Genomic DNA, 24,612 nt, shown 5'->3' on the forward strand with positions numbered 1-24,612 from the left:
GGGAAGTGAAAGGGTGCTGTCGTGGACTCATTAAAAGAGCATTACCGGTAAGTAATCCGGCTTTTTACTCTTCGCCACGACAGCACCCACTGGAGAGATTCCAGAGACCATCACCTGGGTGGGACCACCGTGCCAAGGATAGTCCTGCCAAAGCTTAAGTCAGAGGTTGATGAAAGATCAAGTCTGTAGTGGTTATAGAAGGTAGAAGGGGATGACCAAACTGCCGCCTTACATATAGTTTCAATCGGAACATCTCCCTTTTCCGCCCAAGAGGTTGCCATTGCCCTGGTGGAATGCGCCCTGATGTTCCCTGGAGGATCTTCGTTTTTTGCGGAGTAGGCTAAACGAATGGCCTCTCTGATCCACCGGGAAATGGTGCTCTTCGTGACTCCATACCCCTTCTTACAGCCCTGAAATGAAACAAATAGGGCCCTACTCTGCCTCCAACTGTTGGACCTCTCAATACATTTTAGGACAGTTCTTTTGACGTCCAGAGTATGGAACCTCTGCTCTTCCGGAGTAGAGGGATTTTTATAGAAGGTTGGGAGGAGTATCTCCTGAGATCTATGGTATTTTGTTGCCACTTTTGGCAGGTAGGCAGGGTCTGGTTTTAATACCAATCTGTCTTGGTATTCTTGAAAAAAGGGTGGATCTATTGACAAGGCCTGAATATCACCCACTCTTCTAGCTGAGGTTAGTGATACTAAGAGGGCCATTTTAAGTGCTAAGTATTTGAAGGGTATTGTGTCGATCGGCTCAAAGGGGTCTACCGTTAGGGCGTCTAAGACCAGATTTAGATCCCATGTAGGGACGGAGGGTATGTGGATTGGAGTTATTCGTTCACATGCTGTAATAAAACGAGTTATCCATTTGTTGCCTGCTATATTATGGCCATATAGTGCTCCTAATGCCGATATTTGTACTTTCAGTGTATTTACTGCTAAGCCTAAGTCTTTCCCCTTCTGCAGAAATTCCAAGATTGGGATTATCGGAACTTCTGTTGTATGAGGTACTGTATGGAATTGAAGAAATTTTTTCCATATTCTAATGTAAATCTGGGTCGTGGACTGTTTTCTACTTTGTAGTAGTGTAGTAATTAAGGACTCCGAGAATCCTCTTGTCCTCAATAACTGCCTCTCAAATTCCACGCCGTCAAGTGCAAGCTGAGCACTTGAGGGTGGAAAAAGGGGCCTTGGGAGAGTAGATTGGCAGTCGGAAGGACCCAAGGATCTGTTATCGACATAATCTGCAGCCACGAAAACCACGGTCTTTTTGGCCAGAACGGTGCTATTAAGATTATTCTTGCTTTGTCGTCTCTGATCTTCCGAATTACTTGAGGTAGGAGGATCAATGGAGGGAACGCATATGCTAGGTTGAAATTCCATGGAACTAGAAAGGCGTCCAGTATGTTTGGGTGATCTGACGGAGATAGGGAGGCAAAGGTTTTTATCTGCCTGTTCTCCCTTGTGGCAAAAAGATCCACCTCGGGTTGTCCCCATGCGGCTACTATGTCCCTGAAGACCTTCCGATTGAGGCACCACTCTCCTTGTCGTAGAGTGTGACGGCTTAGGAAGTCTGCCTTTTGATTGCTCTCGCCTCTTATATGAAGGGCCGAGAGGGACAAAAAATAGTTTTCTGCTAAGTTTAAAATTTTTGCCGCTGAAGACATCAGAGTCTCTGATCGAGTTCCTCCTTGTCTGTTTATATATGCCACTGTGGTGGTATTGTCCGACAGGATCCTTACATGCTTCTGTTGGAGCTGTGGAAGGAAGTTGTATAGAGCATAGAACACTGCAGTCAGTTCTTTTAAATTAGATGAGTAATCACATTCCTCTTTACTCCACCTTCCCTGATAAAACCCATTCTCCATGTGGGCTCCCCAGCCCTGGGGACTGGCATCGGTGGTTACAATACAGGATGGAACTATAACCCATGGGACTCCTGAACATAAATGGTCATCGTCTAACCACCACTCTAGGGAAGTCAAGACTTCTTGTGACAGGGTTATTTTACTCTGTAAACGACCACTATGTCGCTTATCCTCCTGGAGGATCTGGTGTTGTAGTGTACGGACATGGTACTGGGCCCACCGGACTGCCGGGGTGCAAGAATTTAGTGATCCTAATAGTGACATTGCTCCTCTTAAGGATACACGTGGTTTATCTATAACTGCTTGTATTTTTTGTTTTGTGAGGATGATTTTTACCTGGGGTAGTAGACATCTCTGGGTCAAGGAATCTAGTTGAAATCCTAGAAATGTCTGGAGAGATTGCGGATCGAGTCTGGACTTTTGGATATTGATGATCCAGCCAAGGCTCTGAAAAGAGGAGACTGCGTCAGTCACACGTTCAGTACATTGTTTGACTGAATTCCCAATTACTAGGAAGTCGTCTAGATATGGTACAATTAGTGTGTCCTTTTGGCGAAGGTAGGCCATCACTTCTGCCATCACCTTGGTAAATATTCTTGGTGCCGTGGAAAGCCCGAAGGGCATGGCCGCGTATTGGAAATGACGAATCCTGCCCTCGACTTCCACTGCGACTCTTAGGTATTTCTGGAATCTGTTGTGTATAGGGAGATGATAATAAGCATCTTTTAAATCAATCCCTGCCATTACGCAATTTGGGAAAAGAAGCTTTATAGTGGATCTAATCGATTCCATTTTGAACTTATAATTTTTTATAAATGAATTTAGCTTCTTTAAATTAATAATGGTTCTAAATGTACCGTCTGGTTTAGACACCAAAAACAGGGGAGAGTAAAAGCCTCTACCCTGTTGTTCCTCAGGGACGTCAACTAAAACTTTTTTAGCTAGCAGGACTCGAATCTCGTCTTCGAGAGCCTTTTGCTGAAGTGAGGAATTAAGGCGAGTTATAACAAAGAACTCATAGGGGATTCGAAGGAATTCAATCTTTATTCCTTCCCTGATTATATTCAAAATCCATGGGTTTAACGTAATTTGTTCCCATTTGGTAAAAAAAAATTTTAATCTGCCCCCAACCGGTGGGTCTAAACTTTTAATTTTTTTCTCTCCTATATGTTGGCCCTCTGAAGATGGTACCCTTCTGCTTTTCGTCTTTCGTGGCCCATCTCGTTCTGTCCGATTGTCTTCTTCTCCCGAATGGCCGTCTTTTAAAGGTTTTCCTATAAAACGGAATGGGAGAATCACTGAAGGCCTTTTTCCTTTCTTTTGCCTTGGCGAGAATTTCGTCTAAGGCTTTTCCGAAGAGGAACTCACCCTCGCATGGGGTTGCACTAATTTTGGATTTTGATTGTGCATCCCCTTTCCAGCTTTTTATCCAAAGCGCGCGTCTGGCGTTATTCACCAGGGCTGCCGACCTTGCTGCAAGTCTTAGGGTGTCCGCTGAAGCGTCTGCCATAAAGGCAGCTGCCCCTCTTATCAACGGGATGGCTGCACGCAGTTTCTCCCTTGACACTCTTTGCTCAATCTGCTGGTCTAATTGATCTAGCCATACCAGCATTGACCTAGCAGTACATGTGCTGGCTATTGCGGGTTTGAATACCCCGGTGGTGGACTCCCAGGACCTTTTGAGCGAGGATTCAGCCTTTCGGTCCAATGGGTCTGCTAACAATCCTGCGTCCTCGACCGGGATCGAGGTTTGTTTGGAAGTGGAGGATATGACAGCGTCCACCTTTGGTATTTTAGACCATTTTAATAGATCTTCATCAGTGAACGGGTACTTCCGTTTTGAAGCGGATGGGAGAAAACCCCTCTGGTCGTGTTTTTCCCATTCCCTTTTGATGAGATCTTTAATTGCCGGTATTACTGGAAATGATCTCCTCTTTTTTTCTGCCAATCCCGCAAACATAATGTCCTGCGCGGTCTGGGCTCCCCTTTCCTCTTCACACCCCATAGTATTCCTAACCGCTTTTACCAGGTTATCTACGCTGTCCAGAGGAAAACATGCGCGTCCTTCCGCCTCCGAGGATGATGATGAGGACGTGGATGCGGAGCCTGAGTTTAACCCCTGTTCTTCCTCTGACTCTGAACTGACAATAACCTGTTTTCTATGCCTGGACTCTGCGGGAGTGCTGGCGCGGTTGATGGCTTGTATTTCCTCCCTAATTATGGCTCGGATATCCTGAGAAGATATCGTCGGCCCCTGCCTGGTCTCTTTCATGCATTGTTTGCAGAGTTTTTTGGGGTAGGAGTCAGGGAGAGGCTCTGAACATAATGCACATTCTTTATGTTTTGTTTTTCCTTTTTTCTTTGACTGAAACGGGAGGTCAAAGGTAAAGAGAGGGGGGGGGGGGGGGAGGAGAGGAGGTTAGCTTAATAGGTAGAGCATCTGCTTTGCACACTCACCCAGTGAAGCTTAATACCGGTTCAGATGGCTGAGACGGTTTGGATCGGGTTTCTGCTGCCTCGCTCCTGCGGGCGGTCTCCGTCCTGGCGCTGCGGTCCCTGGTGGAGTTGCCCCCAGCTGAATCCCCTGCTGGGGTTTGCGACTCTGCGGGGGACGACATGTTCCAATGTTGCAGCGCTGCAGCGCTGTTTTACCTGTATCGTTGCCCCGGAAGTCGCCCTGTCACAGGGCGCATGCGCCGCGTCATCGCCATCTTACCCCGGAAGTTCAACCATTACTTCCGGGGTATGGGAGCGTCGGGCGCCGGCCTGCTCCCGCGCCACCGCTATTAACACGCGGCTCGCGCGCACATGGCCTCACCATCCACGCTATACCCCCACCGATGGGAATGGGGGGGGGGAAATCTCCCGGATGCCAGACCGGCGCGCTCCCTGGTAAGACCGGGCGGCCCTCCCCGGACCCGGCCATTACCACTGTGCCACCAGACGAGGGGGGAGCCGTCAAACGGAGTCTCCCCCCGACGCTGCCTCCGGACCGCAGCCCCTGCCGTTCCCGAAGAGACCGCACAGGCGGATGCATGGCCCAGGTAAGATCCTGCAGGATCCTGCTCCATTTGGAACAGGAAACCAAAACTGAGGAGGAAAGGCGGACCGCCCCTTTTATCTTTCCTGTAGGGTTTCCTGTTCCAAATGGGCGGATCCGATACCTCCAGTGGGTGCTGTCGTGGCGAAGAGTAAAATCACATGATCATAAGTATTCAGACCCTTTGCTCAGACTCATATTGAAGTCTATTTCCTTGTGATCCTCCTTGAGATGGTTCTAATCCTTCATTGGAGTCCAGCTGTGTTTAATTAAACTGACAGAACTTGATTTGTAAAGGCACACACCTGTCTATATACGAGCTCACAGTGCATGTCAGACCAAATGAGAATCATGAGGTCAACGGAACTGGCCAAGGGGCTCAGAGACAGAATTGGGCAAGGCACAGATCTGGCAAAGGTTAAAAAAGAATTTCTGCAGCACTCAAGGTTCCTAAGAGCACAGTGGCTCCCATAATCCTTAAATGGAAAAAGTTTGGGATCACCAGAAGTCTTCCTAGACCTGGCCGTCCAGCTAAAGTGAGCAATCGTGGGAGAAGAGCCTTGGTGAGAGAGGTAAAGAAGAACCCCAAGATCACTGTGGCTGAGCTCCACAGATGCAGAAGGGAGATGGGAGGAAGTTCCACATGAAGCCCTCCACCAGTCGGGCCTTTATCGCAGAGTGGCCCGACGGAAGCCTCTCCTCCTCAGTGCAAGACATATGAAAGCCCACATAGAGTTTGCTAAAAAACACATGAAGGACTCCCAGACAGAGAAATGAAATTCTCTGGTCTGATGAGACGAAGATAGAACTTTTTGGTGATAATTCTAAGTGGTATGTATGGAGAAAACCAGGCACTGCTCATCACCTGCCCAATACAATCCCATCAGTGAAACATGATGGTGGCAGCATCATTGTATGGGGGTGTTTTTCAGCTGCAGGGACAGGATGACTGGTTGCAATTGAAGGAAACATGAATGTAACCAAGTACAGAGAAATCCTGAATTAAAGCCTCTTCCAGAGTGCTCTGGACCTCAGACTTGGCCGAAGGTTCACCTTTCAACAAGACATTGACCCTAAGTACACAGCTAAAATAACAAAAGAGTGGCTTCAGAACAACTCTGTGACCATTCTTGACTGGCCAAGCCAGAGCCCTGACCTAAAACCCAATTGAGCATCTCTGGAGAGACCTGAAAATGGCTATCCTCCAACGTTGACCATCCAACCTGATGGAACTGGAGAGGATCTGCAAGGAAGAATGGCAGAGGATCCCCAAATCCAGGTGAGAAAAACTTGTTGCATCATTCCCAAGAAGACTCATGGATGTACTAGCTCAAAAGGGTGCTTCTACACAATACTGCGCAAAGGGTCTGAATACTTTTGACCATGTGATATTTCAGTTTTTCTTTTTTAATAAATTTGCAAAAATTTCTAGATTTCTGCTTTTTTTCCAGTCAAGATGGGGTGCAGAGTGTACATTAATGAGAAAATGAACTTTTTTTTGAATTTACCAAATGGCTGCAATGAAATAAATATAGTGAAAAATTTTAAGGGGTGTGAATACTTTCCGTACCCACTGTACATCCGAGTGCAGTCCGATGTTTAACATGCACTTGAATGGGCGAGTGCAATTCGAATCGGCATGAGAAAATAATCACAGATAAGCACTGCACCACAGTGGAACATTAGGCCGTGTGCTTTCCGATGAAACACCGGATAGCACTCATCTGAGATATATGTCAGTGTAAGCGAGACCTAAGAAGAACTGTTCATGGATATTTCCTTCGGAGCAGCTTTTCATCTATTCTTTCTTGGGGAGAACGTTTCTGAAATTGAAAGAATATAAACGATTCGAGTGAAAAACAATTGAATGCTGCTTTTAGGTGAAAAAAAAAAAAAACAGAACAGAATGTGATCCAAATTATGGTCTGAAGTTCATAGTTAAAGAATTTGAAAGCACTCAAATTGATTTAAAAGAATGCAAAAAAAAGGGATCCAGATATAAACAACATATGTTTGTCTTAGTAAATGTTCAAAACACTTTAACAAAAGGCGTAGGGGAAACACTCCAACCCAGACAGCTTAAAAACAATGCAGGGGCTTAGAGACTATGACAAAGTGCGCCATTCTCTCCACACTGCACAACGCTTCCATTGTAAGCAGGGCCCAGTCCGATGAATCTTCCACACTTGGGGTAATACTGAATGCTACCGTTAAAGGGGTTGCCCAGGACTTTTTTTTAACTATGTGCCTAATAACTATCAGGCATGTAGAGGCTAACAGATTCTATGTCTGTTAAGGAACATCAGAAATTGGAGTAACGGTATACTACCAAAGAAGAAATGTAAGAATTAAAATGTATCATTTTATTGAAAAGACATAATAAAAACAACATATACGAAATTTGCAAAATATAGCATTGAGGTTTATACAATGGAAGAAAATGGAAGACGTGCAAGGAAATGGCACAATCAACAAGTGTATTGAGAAAGAACACTATGAGGCCAGAGAAAGGTATATAGGATCAGAGATGTGATGCCTGTAAAAGTCTCCTTCCAGAGAGTGCAAAGCAAGCTTCAAGTACAAGCCAACTAGTGCTTACCCATGCTAGTGTCCAAACAGGTGCCCTTGTTGCAGCCCCCGATGCACGTTTCACGGTTTTGCTTTCTCAAAGAGAAAGTCTGGAAGGAGACTTTTACTTGTATCCCATCTCTGATGATCCTACTGTATATATGTTACTTTGGCGTCATAATGCTGTTTCTCACTACACTTGTCGATTATGCCATTTCCTTGCATGTCTTCCATTGGCTTCCATTGTATAAACCTCGATGGTATATTTGACAAATTACGTATATGTTAGGTTTTTTTTATGTCTTCTCAATAAAATAAATACATTTTATTTCCTACCTTTCTTATATGGTAGAATACCGTTACTCCAGTTTCTGGTGTTCCTTGATCTGTTAAGGAGTACCCTACCTTCGAGATGGATTGTTCATTTTGTACTGGGGGAGAACACAATAATGTATTTGAATATTCTTAGCCTAGTTATACACTCACTGGCCACTTTATTAGGTACACCATGCTAGTAACGGGTTGGACCCCCTTTTGCCTTCAGAACTGCCTCAATTCTTCGTGGCAGAGATTCAACAAGGTGCTGGAAGCATTCCTCAGAGATTTTGGACCATATTGACATGATGGCATCACACAGTTGGCGCAGATTTGTCGGCTGCACATCCCTGATGCGAATCTCCCGTTCCACCACATCCCAAAGATGCTCTATTGGATTGAGATCTGGTGACTGAGGAGGCCATTTGAGTACAGTGAACTCATTGTCATGTTCAAGAAACCAATCTGAGATGAATCGAGCTTTATGACATGGCGCATTATCCTGCTGAAAGTAGCCATCAGATGCCTGTTCTTAGCTGAGAGGAGTGGTACCCAGTGTGGTCTTCTGCTGCTGTAGCCCATCTGCCTCAAAGTTCGACGCACTGTGCGTTCAGAGATGCTCTTCTGCCTACCTTGGTTGTAACGGGTGGCAATTTGAGTCACTGTTGCCTTTCTATCAGCTCGAACCAGTATGCCCATTCTCCTCTGACCTCTGGCATCAACAAGGCATTTCCGGCCACAGAACTGCCGCTCACTGGATTTTTTTTCTTTTTCGGACCATTCTCTGTAAACCCTAGAGATGGTTGTGCGTGAAAATCCCAGTAGATCAGCAGTTTCTGAAATACTCAGACCAGCCCTTCTGGCACCAACAATCATGCCACGTTCAAAGGCACTCAAATCACCTTTCTTCCCCATACTGATGCTCGGTTTGAACTGCAGGAGATTGTCTTGACCATGTCTACATGCCTAAATGCACTGAGTTGCCGCCATGTGATTGGCTGATTAGAAAATAAGTCTTAACACACAGTTGGACAGGTGTACCTAATAAAGTGGCCAGTGAGTGTATAATGCGCGCTTTATGAATTTTGTTCTAAATTATGTGCCTATTGTACGTGGAGCCGGCTCAGAGAGGTCGCTGCCAGCGATTCAGCTGCTCCACGTCAACAGAGTAGCTCCTCTTCTTCCGAAGCTGCTCTGTTGACAATTTGTGACTGCTGACACTATATTTACTGATAGCCAGCTCACCGCAGACAGGCAGCGTGGGGAGGGTTGGGGGTTTACAGGATGGCAAACAGCATGATTTCGACACTCACGCCCAGTCAACAGAGCAGAGGGGAAGAGATGCCGCTGCTCTGTTGACATGACATCAGCGGAACAAGCTGAATCTCCAGCAGGAGCAGTATGTGACTGCTCTGTGCCAGCAGAGTAAAAATAATTAAATATTCCTGGATAACCACTTTAAGTCTAAAGCCCCCGTTACACATAGCGATATCGCTAGCAATATCGCTGTAGCGTCACCGATTTTGTGACGTAGCAGCGATATTGCTAGCGATATCGCTATGTCTCATACTTACCTCCGACTGGCTCCCCCGCTGCTCATCGCTGGTCGCGCGAGAACGTCCTGGACCATTTCTCGTCGGGCGCTTCCTGCTGGGCTTTCTGTGGCGCCGACGAGCGACGCGTGGACGCAGGCGGGAGGACGTCAGGATCGCCTCGTCTGACAGGTAAGTAACGACCCCCGACCCCTGCTATGTCGCTGGTGAGATCTGCCTGTGTGGCAGCTCACTAGCGACCACTTAGCGATGCACCAGCGATCCATATCATTGTCGGGATCGCTGGTGCATCGCTAAGTGTAACGGTACCCTAACAAAAGGTTTCTGAATGCACAGGTTACTCCAATCAAGTCCTAAACACAATTTACAGTAAAACAAATAATAAAGACATCAATTTGCCTTTGATTTCCAAGAGTTATTAGTATTATTAGCATATATTCACCTTGCTGCTGCTGAGCGTCATACATTCGGATTTCAAAGATTGGTGGTCTCTCATTTCTCAGTAGAGTGACTGTTTTTGAGACTTGATCTAAGCGGTAAATGCTACCACTCCTGTATTCTGTCCAGAAGAGGTAGTTACCATAGTGGCAGAGCCCAAAAGCGTGATTCAACTCTGTACCTTCATAGACTGCCTAAAATGGGGAAAAATATATATAAACCTCCATCTCCCATTCAGAACAGACTAAAAGAAAAGTGATGGGTTAAATAATTTATGGTGGCACGATTCTCTCCAACACAAGTAACAAAGAGACTCAGGTAAGGAGTTAAGAGCTTTCCAAGTAATTCTGCAACTTTACGGGCCAAAGTTATGGTTTTTGCCATCATGAGTTTAAGAAGACAATTCTCACCTTGCGACTAGTGCCATTAAGGTATATCATTTCGATACGGTCATAAAAGGCATCTACCCAGTACAGAATTTTTCTTGGAATGTCAATGCTCAGTCCATTAGGCCAGAGAACAGCCTTAGATGTGACAAAGACGTTGCGGTTAGAGCCATCCATCCAAGCTCTTTCGATCTTTCCACGTTTACTGTCTTTAGGATCTTCTTCCCAATCAGTCCAGTACATCCACCTTAAAAAAACAAAAAAAAAAACACAGATTTAATGAGCATTGGATCCACAAATTATCTAAGAAAATAATATCCTACGTATGTCCACATTGGTTCAAGGATTGGGACTTTTTTAAAAGCTCTGTGCTGTTGCCCGACCTCACTGACAGAAGATCAAAATCACTTAGGAAGCCAAAAATGAAAGAAATGCACTCCAGATCTAAAAAGGATTTTCCAGGCAATGTTGTTCAGATGTCACACAACCCCCAAATTCAGCAGGATCCGGTCACATGCCGACTAGTATGAGGGCGCCTGTTTTCCTATGTGGAGGCTGCTTGCAATGTCAGATCTGAAGTTACAATCAGTCTCAAGCTGATCCTCCTCCAATTCACTTTACTACCTGACTGAGCTCTTGCCAATCGCTACCTACCTATGCGGAGCTCAGCAGCTGGAACTGCCTTTGCTGCTGCGCTCTGCATAGGTAGTGATTGACAAGAGCTCAGTCAAATACATTATGGACTGTGCAGAGCACAGCAACTTATGACATAGCCATCTCCACCTGCTGTGCTCTGCAACGTCATATGTACTAAACGGGGATGGGTGCACACTGTGCTGTGCAGAAGTGGAAGGGTGGGAGCCTACCCTGGAAGAGAAGCAGGAGACCAAAGATGGAGACACCTAAGAAGGAACGATAGATACACTGCCGTCTGGGTATGGACAAAGGGAGTATAAAAATCAAAATAAAAATCTTTATAGGTTTTTATTTCAGGATCAGAGAAACACTTAAGTGCACACAATAAACTTTACTTATAATAACATAACTATTATTTAACATTAATATTAACATTAATAACAATAACGTAACTACTGTAGCGCAGCTGGACAGCTTGTTAAGCATCTATGAACATGGTTAAAAAATCCTTTTTCCTTATAGGCTCCTCTCTACTTCATTAGTCTGAAGAAGGAATTTGTCCGAAACAATGCTACATGGTATATTCAACTTAATAAAACCTTGATGAAGCAAGTACAGTAAATGTTTACTCAAAGGGAATCTGTGACCCCGTTTTTCAGCTATAAGCTGCGGCCACTGCCTTTCGTGGCTTATCTACAGCATTCTAGAATTTCCCCGATCCGACCTGAAAGATAAGAAAAACCAAGTTTTATAATACTCACCTGGGGGAAAGGTCCGGTCCAATGGGCGTCGCAGGTCCGGGTCCGGCACCTCCCATCTTCATGCGATGTCGTCCTCTTCCTTGCTTCGAGTCGTGGCTACTGTGCAGGTGTACTGATCTGCCCTGTTGAGGGCAGAGCCAAATACTGCAGTGTGCAGGCACCGGGAAAGGTCAGAGAGCCCGGCGCCTGCGCACTGCAGTACTTGGCTCTGCCCTCAACAGGGCAGATCAGTACACCTGCGCAGGAGCCACGACACGAAGCAAGGAAGAGGATGTCATAGCATGAAGATGGGAGGCGCCGGACCCGGGACCTATGAGGCCCATCGGATCGGACCGCCCCTGGGTAAGTATAATAAAACTTGCTTTTCTTATCTTTCAAGATAGATTGGGGGCTTATCTACAGCATTATAGAATGCAGTAGATAAGTCCCGAAAGGCAGTGGCCGCATCTCATAGTTGAAAAACAAGGTGACAGGTTCCCTTTAATGCTTGGATCTGTAGTTCAGCGCCTCCTCTATGGCTTTCTTCCATACTATCTAGGAAAGTTAGTAGAAATCTCCCCCCAAAATACTCTCTGTATTGTCAGTGTTACACAATTGGACCTTCCATACCATAATATTATTAAAAAAAAAAAAAAAAAAAAAAAAAGATTGATATCTTACCCATTCAGCGGATCCACCACGATGGCTCTAGGATGGGTCATCTTGCCCTCTACTAAAGTTTTTCTGGTTTGCGATGCCTTCTCCAAGCGAGCCACACTTATGGTTTTCTTTGGGCCATCATCTGTCCAGTACAGATTGTTTCCCATCCAATCTACAGCAACACCTTCTACATTGTGGATCCCTTAAAAATGTGAAGACATTCAAAACAATGTTTATAAAATACGTCCAATTCATTACTTGTGGGTCAAAAAATTGAAAAAAAAAACACTAAATGTACAATACAAATGAGTTCTACAGCTATTCCTCCATACAGGAGAGGAATCCGCTACACACACCGGCATGTGTGCAACTCGCAATGCAACTTAGATCAGAAAATTGTGTCTAAAGCATTGGCAGAAACATATTACCATGTATTAAATTATATCTAGGAAATACAACACAAATTCTAAATCTAAATGAAAAAAAAAAATGTAATGCAGTTAATATCAAACATTGTACATAGCGAGAACTCGGTGCTGTACATGAATATAACCAAGTGGAATATTAACATAACGTAGAATAAAATATAGGCAATTTGCAGAGAAATGCGGCTATACAAATCAGCAGGATAAGCAGGAAATGTTTTTTTCACTTTTTTAGCATACTATATAATGACCCATAGATTTGTGGTAAAGTTTAAATTGAATCTGTCAGCAGGATTTTACCCCCTAACTATGTAGCTATAGTTAGACAAGCCCAGAAGTACATTTACATGGTCCAATCCTCTGTTAGTGAGAAATTTAGTCTATGAGATGATATGCAAATGAGGCTAAAGAGCTATTTGTATATCTGAAGCCTTGGTCACTCCAGCTCTATTCCCAGTGCCTCCGCCTCCTGCTTGACTAACAGTGCTGTGTGACTTCAGGCAAATCAGCAGTCTGACAAGAAGGAGGCGACGCTGGGCAGGGAATAGAGCTGGAGTCATAGAGGCGTCAGATCAGTCAGTCATTCTTATTTCAATTTCTCAGTAGTGGAGGAACATACTGGTTTAGTTAAGGTATTGCTGGACTTGTCTTTGAAAGAGCTCCGTGCACATATAAATAGTTTGCAGGTGAAATTCTGATGACAGATTACCTTTAACTTGAGACTTTCATTTATCTTCTGCATTTGCAATTTTCATTAAGACGATGGAAGAAAAGGATTTGGGAATTTTCTGCCATACTACCATAAAGTGGCATCTTATACCACTGAGAGCCAGAGCAGAATTTCCCCAGCTTCAATGTACAATGGGCAACACAGTCCGGCAAAAGCTCCGTGCAATATTAGGGATGACCCACAACAAATGAGCTGTCCCCTGGAGAAGCACACATGCAACAATTATCTCCGGCCTCTAATCAAGAAAAAAATAATACATGCCAAAGGCAAATCCTAAAACAATGAACAAATTCATGGATGACTAAAGAAAGAAGCAAAACACATGCTACGGTGCACTGTGTGAGTAAACCGGCCATCCCGCACAACACTGGGAAGGACAAACAATAAAATATAAATCCATGAACCCACTAAACACAAACCAATACATTGACGACATGCTCTAGAAATCTCTAGGATGGTAAATTTGACCTCTACATACAAAATCCATTTCACGGACTATGGGCCAACACTAAAATAATTCCATTACCGCTCATGAATCAAGAAAATTACAACTCTGCTGACTAAAGATGGAGCAGTAATATAGGTTATTTTCCAGGCTCTTACAAAAAGAGGAGAAAGTGACAGCAGCAATGTCATAAATGGCCGTCCATGGGCCATCACACCTAGTTAATTAGCTGGATCCTACGGACAGCTCATGTCACAGGCAGAAAAGAATGCAGAAGCCTCAGGGAATTGGGGGGAGGAGGACGAGAAGCATTTGGAAGTGAAAAGTGGGACAGTTTTTTAATTTCTTTGCAGGAATCAGACTTGAAATTCGACAATGCCTAATGAAGACTACTCATACGGAAAGCCCTAATCAGGCAAATTCAAGTGGAAAACTCAAGAAAATAGACTTGGCCTCATTCACTGCATTTTAAGTGGGCAGAATTTTAATGTCCTGTGGCCGTTCTTCCACTGACTCAGTCAGTACAATACATAAAGTAAGAAGGCGGGAAATTAAAAATGTTTTTTCTACTTGTCTTATTCTAGATATTGGACTTTGCGTGGATACACCACACCTCACCTTCCTGGAGAATGTTTTCACGGCCGGTTCCATCAATCTTCTGTCTTCCAATCAAAAAGCTTGTGGTGTCGGCAAAATACATGAACCCGTACTCGGCATGAAAGTCCAGGGCTCGAGGGTTCATCAAGTTCTCAATAGGTATCATGTGCTCGTCCGGAATATTGGCTCCCATATCCATCCCTCTGATGATGCCAGGTCGTCCTCGTCCATAAACCAGAAAGAGTTCATGTTCTGGCTCTGAAACAGGGGAGAACGTCTTAATAGTGCTTATGTGTCTACAAAAGTGGTTTCCTTGCACAGGATTAAGTGTCGATCTGAATAGTCTACAAGAGCGCCGTGCCAGCGTAGCAGCAGATCTTCATTTATTAATACATTCTACAAAAGTATCTGTCAACAATGAAAATGTTCATTTGCTCAAAAATGAAAGGAAGAATTCAACACATACTACACCAACAAATCAACATTTTACTGTATTCTTGTAACCCTTTCCCCACATAATATGTCCTATGTTGGGTGCATGGAGCAAGTTTAGGAACTGAGCCCACACCATACCCAGCTGATACCGGCTGTATTAGCCGTAAGGCATTTGCTTGTAACAGCAGCAATTGGAGCTAGCTCGGGTCACTGCTGTTTAACCACTTAAATGCCAGAATTTCATGCCATGGTTGCCATTGTGTTCCTCCTGTGCAGCTCAGGCTGTAGCTGGGCTTCAAAGTCGAACGTCATGGTCTCTATATATCGCAATAGCGCAGCATTGCAATCTATACCATACGAGAACAAAAGATTGTAGCTTTACGTCCCTAATCGGGAGTAAATGAAAAAAGAAAGTTAAAAAAAAATGTGATCCAAATATTAACACTAGAACTACCGGAGGGGTCATTTTGACCCTTTTCCTATTTCTTTTTCCTATAATTTCTAAAATTTTAATAAATGAGTTCTGACTTTTTGTGACTTTTATTTATTCATGGTAGTATATATTTTAGGACACAAAAATGAATTGTAACTTTTTCAGGGGCCCTGATTCTACAATTCATACCTATAAGTACTGAAGGGGTCAATTTGACCCCATACATAAAAGTAGAAGTAGGCAAGTCACCTAATATTACAGAGTACAGAAAATCACAGTGCTTCTCCCTAGTTGTAGAGTGTAATTGTATCTTTGCATGTCAGGGAAGATTCAGCATTTTGCTTTGTCTAAACTTGTCTGAACATGTTTGATCCATGTTTCTTGTAGCGATTTCTGTCTGCACTTCAGTAGCAAACATTACAGTTGAAGCTACAACTCTGCATGTTTGTACAGTGTCTTTTTATTACTTCTGCGATCTTACAAGTCCCTTTTTGCGACGTATATTTGAAGCATGAGTAACCAGAGGGGTCCGACAAGTGATGAAATTTTGAAATGTCTTCAGAATTTATCTGAAAATGAGTCAGAAGAAGAGGCCCATCATCCGCAATATCTGAACCACAAACAAAAGGACAAGAAATCCGCAAGCATCATAAATGTGGAGTTGGAAGATGCAACGAAAACAAAACAACTAAAACTTGCGCAAGATGTAACAAACCAGTTTGTGGAAAATGCACTGGGAAAGTGGAAGGAAGTACTGTTTGTGTTAACTGTTGGACACCGCATGCTATGACCATGTAAAAGGAAAATGCGTGCTGTACTTGATCTTAACACTGTTCCTACTAAGTTAAAATAAATGTTCTTTAATTTGTTGGCAAAAAAAAGTTATTTTTACTCCAGAGTCAGTACTTTTGAATGGGGGTCAAAATGACCCCTAATGGTAGTTATAGGTATTATGAAACATGTGGTAGTTCTAGTGATAAAAATAAAAAAAAAAGGGAGGGACAAAAATAAAAGCACACAAATGAAAATTAGAAGCGGTGGAAATTAAAGTAACAGTTTTTAAAAATGGCTACTGAACTCATTCCACACAAACCGTACTGTTTGTGACCTGATATATGTATTTCAGTTTAAAAAATAATTTGTGCAATTCAGTCAATTTAAAATGCTGCACAGTTTTCCTTTTAAAGGCTCCTTGTTTCTTAACTTTGATGTGGTCTGTTAGAAATGCTCTCATGGGACTGTCAGAAAGAGCTTACTGATGGATTCTCAGTTAACCCAGGTAACAAACTGCAATATACAGTGCAATAACACAGGCCATAAACAGCAAAAGGAGTAAATATTCTGAATGAAACTCAAAAAACAATTTTAGGCCAAAAATACATGCATTTCAAAGAGAAAAGAAAACCGGTCCCCAAAGGTGGACAACCCCTTTAATGCGCAGCTCATCAGGCCAGTATATATAAACATAGAAGCGCATTCGAGCATCAGTCATTCCAACTATAAGAAAACCAGAGATTAAGAGATTAAAAACAGGAAATGATTGAATATCAGAACAGTCGTGAACATGTTTAGGAAATGAAAAGTTAACTATCCATGAAAACTAATGTCAGTCTCACTGACAGACTAACAACCTACACAGACTGCATCTGCCTTACTTTTGCACGACTTGCCATCACTGCCAAGACTAAACCCGGATCGGCATCGACATGTTCTGGTTTTGTGATTGCTGCCAAGAAGACAAATATCTGAGCATCCTCCAGGCTTCTTGTACTGATCCAGTTCACAGGCGTGGCTCCGGACTGGAAGGAAAGGCAAGAGAAAGTAATCATTACACTGAGGGATCTGAGAACACCTACATTACAAGATCTGGTACAAAGAACTGCTCACGAGTAGGGAGCTCACTCTATACAGATTGTGTTAACACATAAATAGAGCCTTGAACTGGATTTACACCAACAATTAATTGCAAAAAAAAGACAAAAGTCTGGATTACCACAATTTATATGAACATTTCAGGTCCAGACCAACACTGATAGCGGTATCATCAAATTATTAAAGTGCTTTAATTTGATAGACAGCATGAAAACAAGCAGGTTTGCAGTTGACTTAATTTTTATATTTGCTGTCATTCGCCTGCAACAAGAGCTTTTATCTTTCATAGTGTACAGCTGGTTCCCATGGAGCTCAGCAACATGTGCCTACCCAAAACAGAATTAGTCCTATCGCTAATTCGGTTTCTAGGAACCTTCCACGACAGCAGTATCGGAGGATGTCTCCCCGCCCTAATAGGGGACAGGAAATGCACAAGAGGTTAAATAACCCTCCCCTTCCTATTACCTCCAGTGTTTTTTCTGTACACGCTAGAATGTATAGTTACCACCAGGGTGCAGGAATCATCTGGTAGATCATCAGGTAGGGAGGGAAATTAGTGCTGTCGTGGAAGGTTCCTAGAAACCGAATTACTGGTAAGACTAATTCTATTTTCTCTAGTCACCTTCCACGACAGCAGTATCGGAGAAATACCAACAACTAATTTCTTAGGGAGGGACAACAGCCTGCAGAACACATCTGCCAAACGTTAAATCCCTGTTGAAATTTAGTCTATAGTGTCTGGTGAATGTGTGGACAGACTAGGTGGCAGTTCTGCATATCTGCTCTGTAGATGCGTCCCCTCTTCCTGCCCACGATGTTGCTACAGAACGAGTAGAGTGGGCTTTTAATGATGTAGGAGGGGAAACGTTTTGTGACGAGTAGGTGAGGCTGATCGCTTGCTTGATCCAATTGGCGATTGTATTTTTTGCCGCCTTTTTACCTCTGTTTCGGCCAGAAATCTGAACGAATAGGTTCTGATCAATCCTCCAACTTTCCGTCTGCTGCAGGTAGAAGAGGACTACTCTGCTTACATTGAGGGTATGGAACCCTTTTTCTTTCGCGTTGGAGGGATTTGGACAGGAGGGTAATACGATGTCCTGGCTCCTATGAAAGTTCGAGACTGCCTTAGGCATAAAGGAGGGATCTAATCTTAGGATGATGCTGTCTTCCATGATGGTTAAATATGGCTCCTGTGTCGAAAGGGCCTGTAGCTCTCCTATGCGTCTTGCGGTAGTGATTGCTACCAGGAACACTGTTTTTAGTGTCAAGTTTTTCAAAGTCGTGGAAGCCAGAGGTTCAAACGGTTCGGCCGTCAGGCTTTTGAGAACCAGGTTCAAGTCCCAGGGGGGAATCTGGCTACGGAGTCTGGGACGGATCCTAGACACGGAGGTCATGAACCGCTTAATCCATCGATGGCTCGCCAAGTCCTGATCGTAGAATGAGCTAAGGGCTGACACTTGTACCTTTAAGGTACTGGGTGTGAGGCCCAGATCTAGGCCATCCTGGAGGAACTCTAAGATCTGTGCAATCTTAGGACGGAAGGGATCTGAAGATTTGGGGAGCACCAGGACGAGAACTTCTTCCAAACTTTCCCGTAAGTGGCATTAGTCACTGGTTTCCTACTTTTTAGTAGGGTTTGGATTACCTTGTCGGATAAGCCCTTAGCTTTTAGAATTATGGCTTCAGTAGCCAGGCCGCCAGGTTCAGCTTGCGCGGATCTGGCTGCAGTAGAGGTTCCTGGCGAAGGAGATTGTCCCTCTGGGGCAGAAGTATTGGACCATCCTGAGTCATGTTTTGTAGGGCTCCGTGCCAGCTCCTTCCCGGCCACAAGGGAGCTATCAAGATTGTAGTGACTCGTTCTTCCCGTACCTTCTGTAGTGTTCTTGCTATCATGGGGATTGGAGGGAAGGCGTAGGCTAGGTTGAAGTGCCACAGGTGGGAGAAGTGTTGTGAGTTCATTTTTCCCTTCACCATTGAGGTCTGATGAACTCCCTCCTCTAGTGAAGGAAGGTAGTGAGACTGATTACCAAACACCTGGGCAGCTAGATGATGACTGGGTGGCTGGAATTGAGGACTGGATATAAGGCTGCCGACGCCCTTCTTCCTGGCTGGTGATTTTCCTGCTGGATTCTTGGAGATCTGATTCCTGCATCTCAAAGCTAAGTTTTTCTGCTCTGCTTTGTACTCTTCAGTTTTGTTTTTGTTTTGCCTTGTTTTTTGGGAGTTCTGCCATCCCCGGCCGGGGGGTGAGCTGAATTCCATTTTTGTCTCTGATCTGTTGTTCTTTTGCTCGGTCTTCAGAATATACCTGAGTGCTGATATAGTCTTTTGAAGCCTAGCGACTTCAGGGCCTGTTTTTCCTATCAGTCGGTTGGCTCATTTTGATAGGGTTTTTGCGGATGGCAGACAGCAGCTTTCCTATCCTGTCCTATGTAGTTAGCTTGGGCCCCATCATTTGCTCAACCTATCTTTCTATCTGTGTTAGTGTTTTGAGCTTGCTTCACCATCATTATATGTTGGGGGCTGCCTATTGCTTTGGGGTCTGCTCTGGGGCAGTTTAGTTTTTCCCCTTTCTGTCTTTAGGCTATGTAGTTCTCCGGCTGTGATCGAGGGGTCTAGGGCACCGTAGGAACCCCCCACGGCTACTGCTAGTTGTTGTGGATAGGTTCAGGGGTCTGCAATCCGATAGCTGCCAACCTCTCTGGTTTTTCTGGACTTAGCTGGTATTTTGTTTTTTCCTCCTTCGGTCACTCATCATAACAGAGAAGGCGTCTACTTTCCACGCTCCGTCGGTGGGGCTGAGGGAGAAATAGGTTTCCACTTTCGCATTCTGACCACTGGCGAACAGGCCCACCTCGGGATATCCCCATCTTGAGACCAGTGCTAAAAATACTGACTGGTCCAGGCTCCATTCCCGGGATGAACATCCTTCCTGCTGAGGAAGTCCGCTTCCACATTGTCCACTGCCCTTAGATGCACTGCTGATATGGACAGTAGATGTTTCTCTGCCCAGGAGAAGATCCTTGTAGCCACCCACTTTAGGCTGTAGAATTTTGTGCCTCCCTGGTGGCAGATGTAGGACACCGTAGTCATATTGTCTGAGTAGACGTGTACATGATGGTTTTGGACGAGGGTCGCTGCTGCCTTTAGTGCCTCCTCTACTGCTATTAGTTCTCTTGTATTTGAGGAACTGGAACTGACGTCTGGGCCCCATAACCCCTGCAAGTGTGACTTTTCCACTGTCGCGCTCCAGCCTCTCTGACTGGCATCCGTGGTGATGATCTTTAGGGGCAGCTGATCCCAGCTGACCCCCGCTGAAGGTTCTGGCGGTTCAGCCACAATAGAAGAGAGGCTTTCACATGACCGGGAAGAGGAGTTCTCCTGGTCAATATATACTGGTGCTTCCTTGAACACCGAAGAACGTAGGACTGCAGGGTACGAGTATGGGCTTGGGCCCAGGAGACCGCTTGGATACATGTCGTCAGTGACCCCAGTATGGACATTGAGTCTCTCAGGGTTGGTGCTCATTGGTCCCAGAACCAGGAGATCCTCTGAGCCAGGTCGAGTTGCCGTTCCCTGGGTAGAAAGGATGTTCGCTCTCCTGAGTCCAAGAGAATCCCTAGGAATTTTTTTCTTGTTGAGGGACGAAGGTTTGACTTCTCTAGATTGGGGATCCAACCCAAGGATTTCAGAATCTCTAGAGATTTGTCTACGTCCTGGTTCAGGCGAGGCCTGGACGGAACTACTATTAGAAGGTCGTCCAGATGTGGGACGATGCAGATCCCCTGTTGGCGAATGAAGATTATTGCCTCCGCCATCACCTTGGTAAATACTCGAGGGGCTGACGATACCCCAAACGGCAGGACGTTGAATTGGTAGTGTTTGACCTGGGACCCCTGAGATACCGCAAACCTGAGGAATCTTCTGTGGTCTGGATGAATCGGGATGTGATAATAGGCGTCCCTTAGGTCTATTGTAGCCATCACCCAATTCTGTCCTAAATGGGGGATAGCAGTCTTGACCGACTCCATCTTGAACCGCCTGTATTTTACCACTTGGTTTAATGGTTTCAAGATTGTAATGACCCTGTGTTTCCCTGAGGGTTTTACTACTACGAATAGGCGAGAGTAGTGGCCTTTGCATATTTCTTGTTGTGGAACCGGGGAGATTGCTCTTGCTTGCAGGAGTGTTTTTATATCTGACTGCAAGGATCTTTGGAGGTGAGCTTGCAGGGAGGTTATTCTCAGGCATTGAGGGGGAGGACTCTCGAATTCCAATCTCAGTCCGTCGCGAATGGTGCGAAAAACCCACTGGTTTGAGGTTATGGACTGCCATTGCTCTATGAAATTCAAGAGTTGACCCCCGACCGAAATACCGTCATAGCTTATCTGTGGGATTTTGTTGTTGCTGGGAGGCCAGAATATTTCTGCCTCTACCTCCCTTCGGATAGCTCCACCTGCCCGTTTTACCCTTCCCTCTGAACTCTCTCTGGGAGGGTTGGTCACGGGGGGAACGAAAAAAAGTCTTCTACGTTTCCGCTGTTCCGGTTGCGACTTCTTTTTATCCGTGGCCTTCTCCAGGATATCAGCCAGGGCTGGGCCAAATACATACTTCCACTGGAAGGGAATCGCACAGAGTTTTGACTTTGACGTGATGTCTCCCCCCCACGATTTCAGCCACAGCGTCCTTCTGGCTGAGTTGGAGAAGACTGCCGATTTCGCTGGTACCCGAATGGACTCCGCAGAGGCATCGGCTAGGAACCCTGTTGCTTTTTGCAACAGAGGTAGTGAATCGAAGATCTCTTCTCTGGAGGTTCCTTGAGAGAGGTGGTCCTCCAGTGTACGCAGCCAGTGAAATAAGGACCTCGCCACACACGTAGAGGCTATATTAGCCATGAGCAGGGTTGTGGAGGCATCCCAGGATTTCCTAAGTAGGCTCTTTGTTTTACGGTCCATGGGATCCGTGAGTTGAGAAGCGTCTTCAAAGGGAAGAGCCGTCCTTTTCATCACTCTGGATACCTGCACGTCTACATTGGGGATCTCCCATAGGGAGCAATCCCCTTCCAAAGGAAATCTGTTTCTCAGGTCTGATGGGGTAGTGAGCCTTTTTTCAGGAAAGGCCCATTCCTGCATAACTAAATTTCGATTGTTCTCGTGGATGGGGAACCCCTTTTGGTCTTTGGGTCTCAACCCCCCAAACTCCTGAACTGAGTATTCCACTTCCGTCTCCTCTAATCCCATGGTGCCCCTTACCATGCTAACCAAGTCCCCCATGCCTTCCGATGAAAAGTAATATTTTTTGTTATCGGGCCTGGGCGCAGAAGTGGAACTCTCATTTTCCCATGCCTCCTCTGAGTCAGAGGCATCAATTTCGCCCGAGTCTGAGTGCAACTCTGCTCGGGGCTCTTTCCTCTTCCTAGTCGGAGGGGGTTGTGGTGTCGGGGTTTGGGCACTCATCATCATAGAAGATTGCATTTCTTGCTTGATGAGGGTTTTTATACTGTCCAGAAGGGAGGGTTGTTCTGCACGGATTACGTCATCCGTGCAGGGCTGACATAGTTTTTTCCTGTATGTCGCGCCATGCTGGCCGCCCGCCGAAACCAGAAGTTCGGTGCCGCGTCACTTCCGGTGCGCAGGTGCACCGTCTCGTGGGGAGGAGGACGCCGTGGAGCTCCATGAGGACCCCGGCTGCACGTCGCCGCCTTGCTTTACCCCGCGGAGGGGGCGCAGGAAAGGCGGGTACGGGGTCCCGAGTCGCCCCTGCGGCGGAGACGGGAGCGCCAGTCCATGGAAGAGGGAACGGAGTCCCCGACCGTCGGCCGCCCGGCTTTAAGGTAAGAAATAGAGCGCTCCGGTTGCCGGCCACGGCAGCACTATCGGACCTCTCATGCCCCCATAGGGGACAGGAAAAACACTGGATGTAATAGGAAGGGAAGGGTTATTTAACCGCTTGTGCATTTCCTGTCCCCTATTAGGGCGGGGAGACATCCTCCGATACTGCTGTCGTGGAAGGTGACTAGAGAAAACCTGGCTAGTGTGCCCAGTAGTTAAATACTAGGAGAGGGGTTAACTCCTTACATCCTAGTCAGCTCTCACCAGCTCATTGAATTCTACATCAATGCCCTACCCCTCCCTTTCAGATCCGGACTAAGGCCGGGGTCAGATATGCAAGAAACTCGGATGAGTCTCACATCTTAATATCCGGCACTGCCACCGGCACTCGGACAGGAGCATGCGGCTGCATGTATTTCTATGCAGCCGCACGCTCCGCTCCCGAGTGCCGGCAGCAGTGCCAGGTAATAAGATGCGAGACTCGTCCAAGTTTCTCGCATGTGTGATCCCGGCCTAACTGTTCTTATCAATCCTGTAGAATCACAGTCCTTCAGATCTCCACCAACACTGTCACTCTCCAGAACTATTCTTGTTCAAATGACCTGTTTATCTCTATATGCAAATACAGTGATAACTCAGAACAAACCACTGATAGCTGAATGAGTTACACCAGAACTTGTGCAGAGCTTTATAGTTATACTAATACCACAGCTCTGCTACTCACCAGAGTTTTCACTGAAGGAGGATTGCACGCCCCACCAGAAACCAGGAAGTAGGGAGACTGCTGAGTTGTGTGCTGCTCAAGAGACAACTTGAGAATAACCCTTTAAAGGGAATCTGATGCCATGAAAATCCAGTCTAATCTGGAGGCACAATTAAATGGAGGAGTGGGAGCTGAGTAAAGCCCCCATCACACTAAGCGACGCACCAGCGATCCCGACAACGATATGACCTGGTCAGGATCGCTGGTGTGTCGCTACATGATCACTGGTGAGCAGCCAAACAGGCAGATCTCACCAGCGATCAGGAACAGTGACGACGCAGGAAACAAGCGTGCGCGTTGCTTAGTTACTCGCTGTGTTCCCTGGATACCAGTGTGCTCGCGCTGAGAGCTGATATCCAAGGAAAACAGCGGGTAACTAAGCGCTGTGCGCACTTAATTACCTGCTGTTTACCTTGGATACCAGCTCCCAGCGTCTGCTTACAGCGCTGGGAGCTCGCTGATCGATGGTCTCCCGCTGCCACACGCAGTGATGCGTGCTGGCCAGCGGGAGACCAACAATCAAAAAAAGGCCCAGGACATTCCTGAACGATCAGCGATAATCCGCGGTGGGGCCAGTCGCTGATAGGTGTCACACACAGCAGGATCGCTGCTGAGGTCGCTGTTGCGTCACAAAACTTGTGACTCAGCAGCGATCTCGCTGTGTGTGACAAGGGTTTAAGTTGATATACAATTTTGTGAGAAAAGAATCAGTATAACCTGTAACTGAAAACTAATCCTAAAAATAAGTGTTTACACTAAATAAATTATATGGCTGTCTTTACAGTGTTAGTCTGCAGCATTTTCTAGAGAACTGAAGCTGTTCTGTAGTATCCGGCAGTGGCCACTTAAGATTGAATGTCGCTGACCTGTGCGGG

The 24,612-nt window shown here is 45.5% G+C and overlaps 1 protein-coding gene across 1 annotated transcript in view; it reads right to left on the reverse strand.

The window, feature by feature from the left end:
• The window catches only part of LRP1 (LDL receptor related protein 1), a 518,911-nt gene that overhangs the window by 218,490 nt on the left and 275,809 nt on the right, over nucleotides 1-24,612 (reverse strand). Inside the window, exons 10-14 of the mRNA XM_073576846.1 lie at nucleotides 16,927-17,070; nucleotides 14,425-14,661; nucleotides 12,228-12,408; nucleotides 10,195-10,417; nucleotides 9,789-9,978 (exon numbers count right to left, since the gene is read on the reverse strand). Coding sequence (XP_073432947.1) covers nucleotides 9,789-9,978; nucleotides 10,195-10,417; nucleotides 12,228-12,408; nucleotides 14,425-14,661; nucleotides 16,927-17,070 — 975 coding nt within the window. The remainder of the gene's footprint in view (nucleotides 1-9,788; nucleotides 9,979-10,194; nucleotides 10,418-12,227; nucleotides 12,409-14,424; nucleotides 14,662-16,926; nucleotides 17,071-24,612) is intronic.

The sequence above is a fragment of the Dendrobates tinctorius genome, unplaced genomic scaffold (assembly GCF_039654945.1).
Source record: "Dendrobates tinctorius isolate UK_male_01 unplaced genomic scaffold, ASM3965494v1 ptg000051l, whole genome shotgun sequence".
In the NCBI taxonomy this organism is placed as follows: domain Eukaryota; kingdom Metazoa; phylum Chordata; class Amphibia; order Anura; family Dendrobatidae; genus Dendrobates; species Dendrobates tinctorius.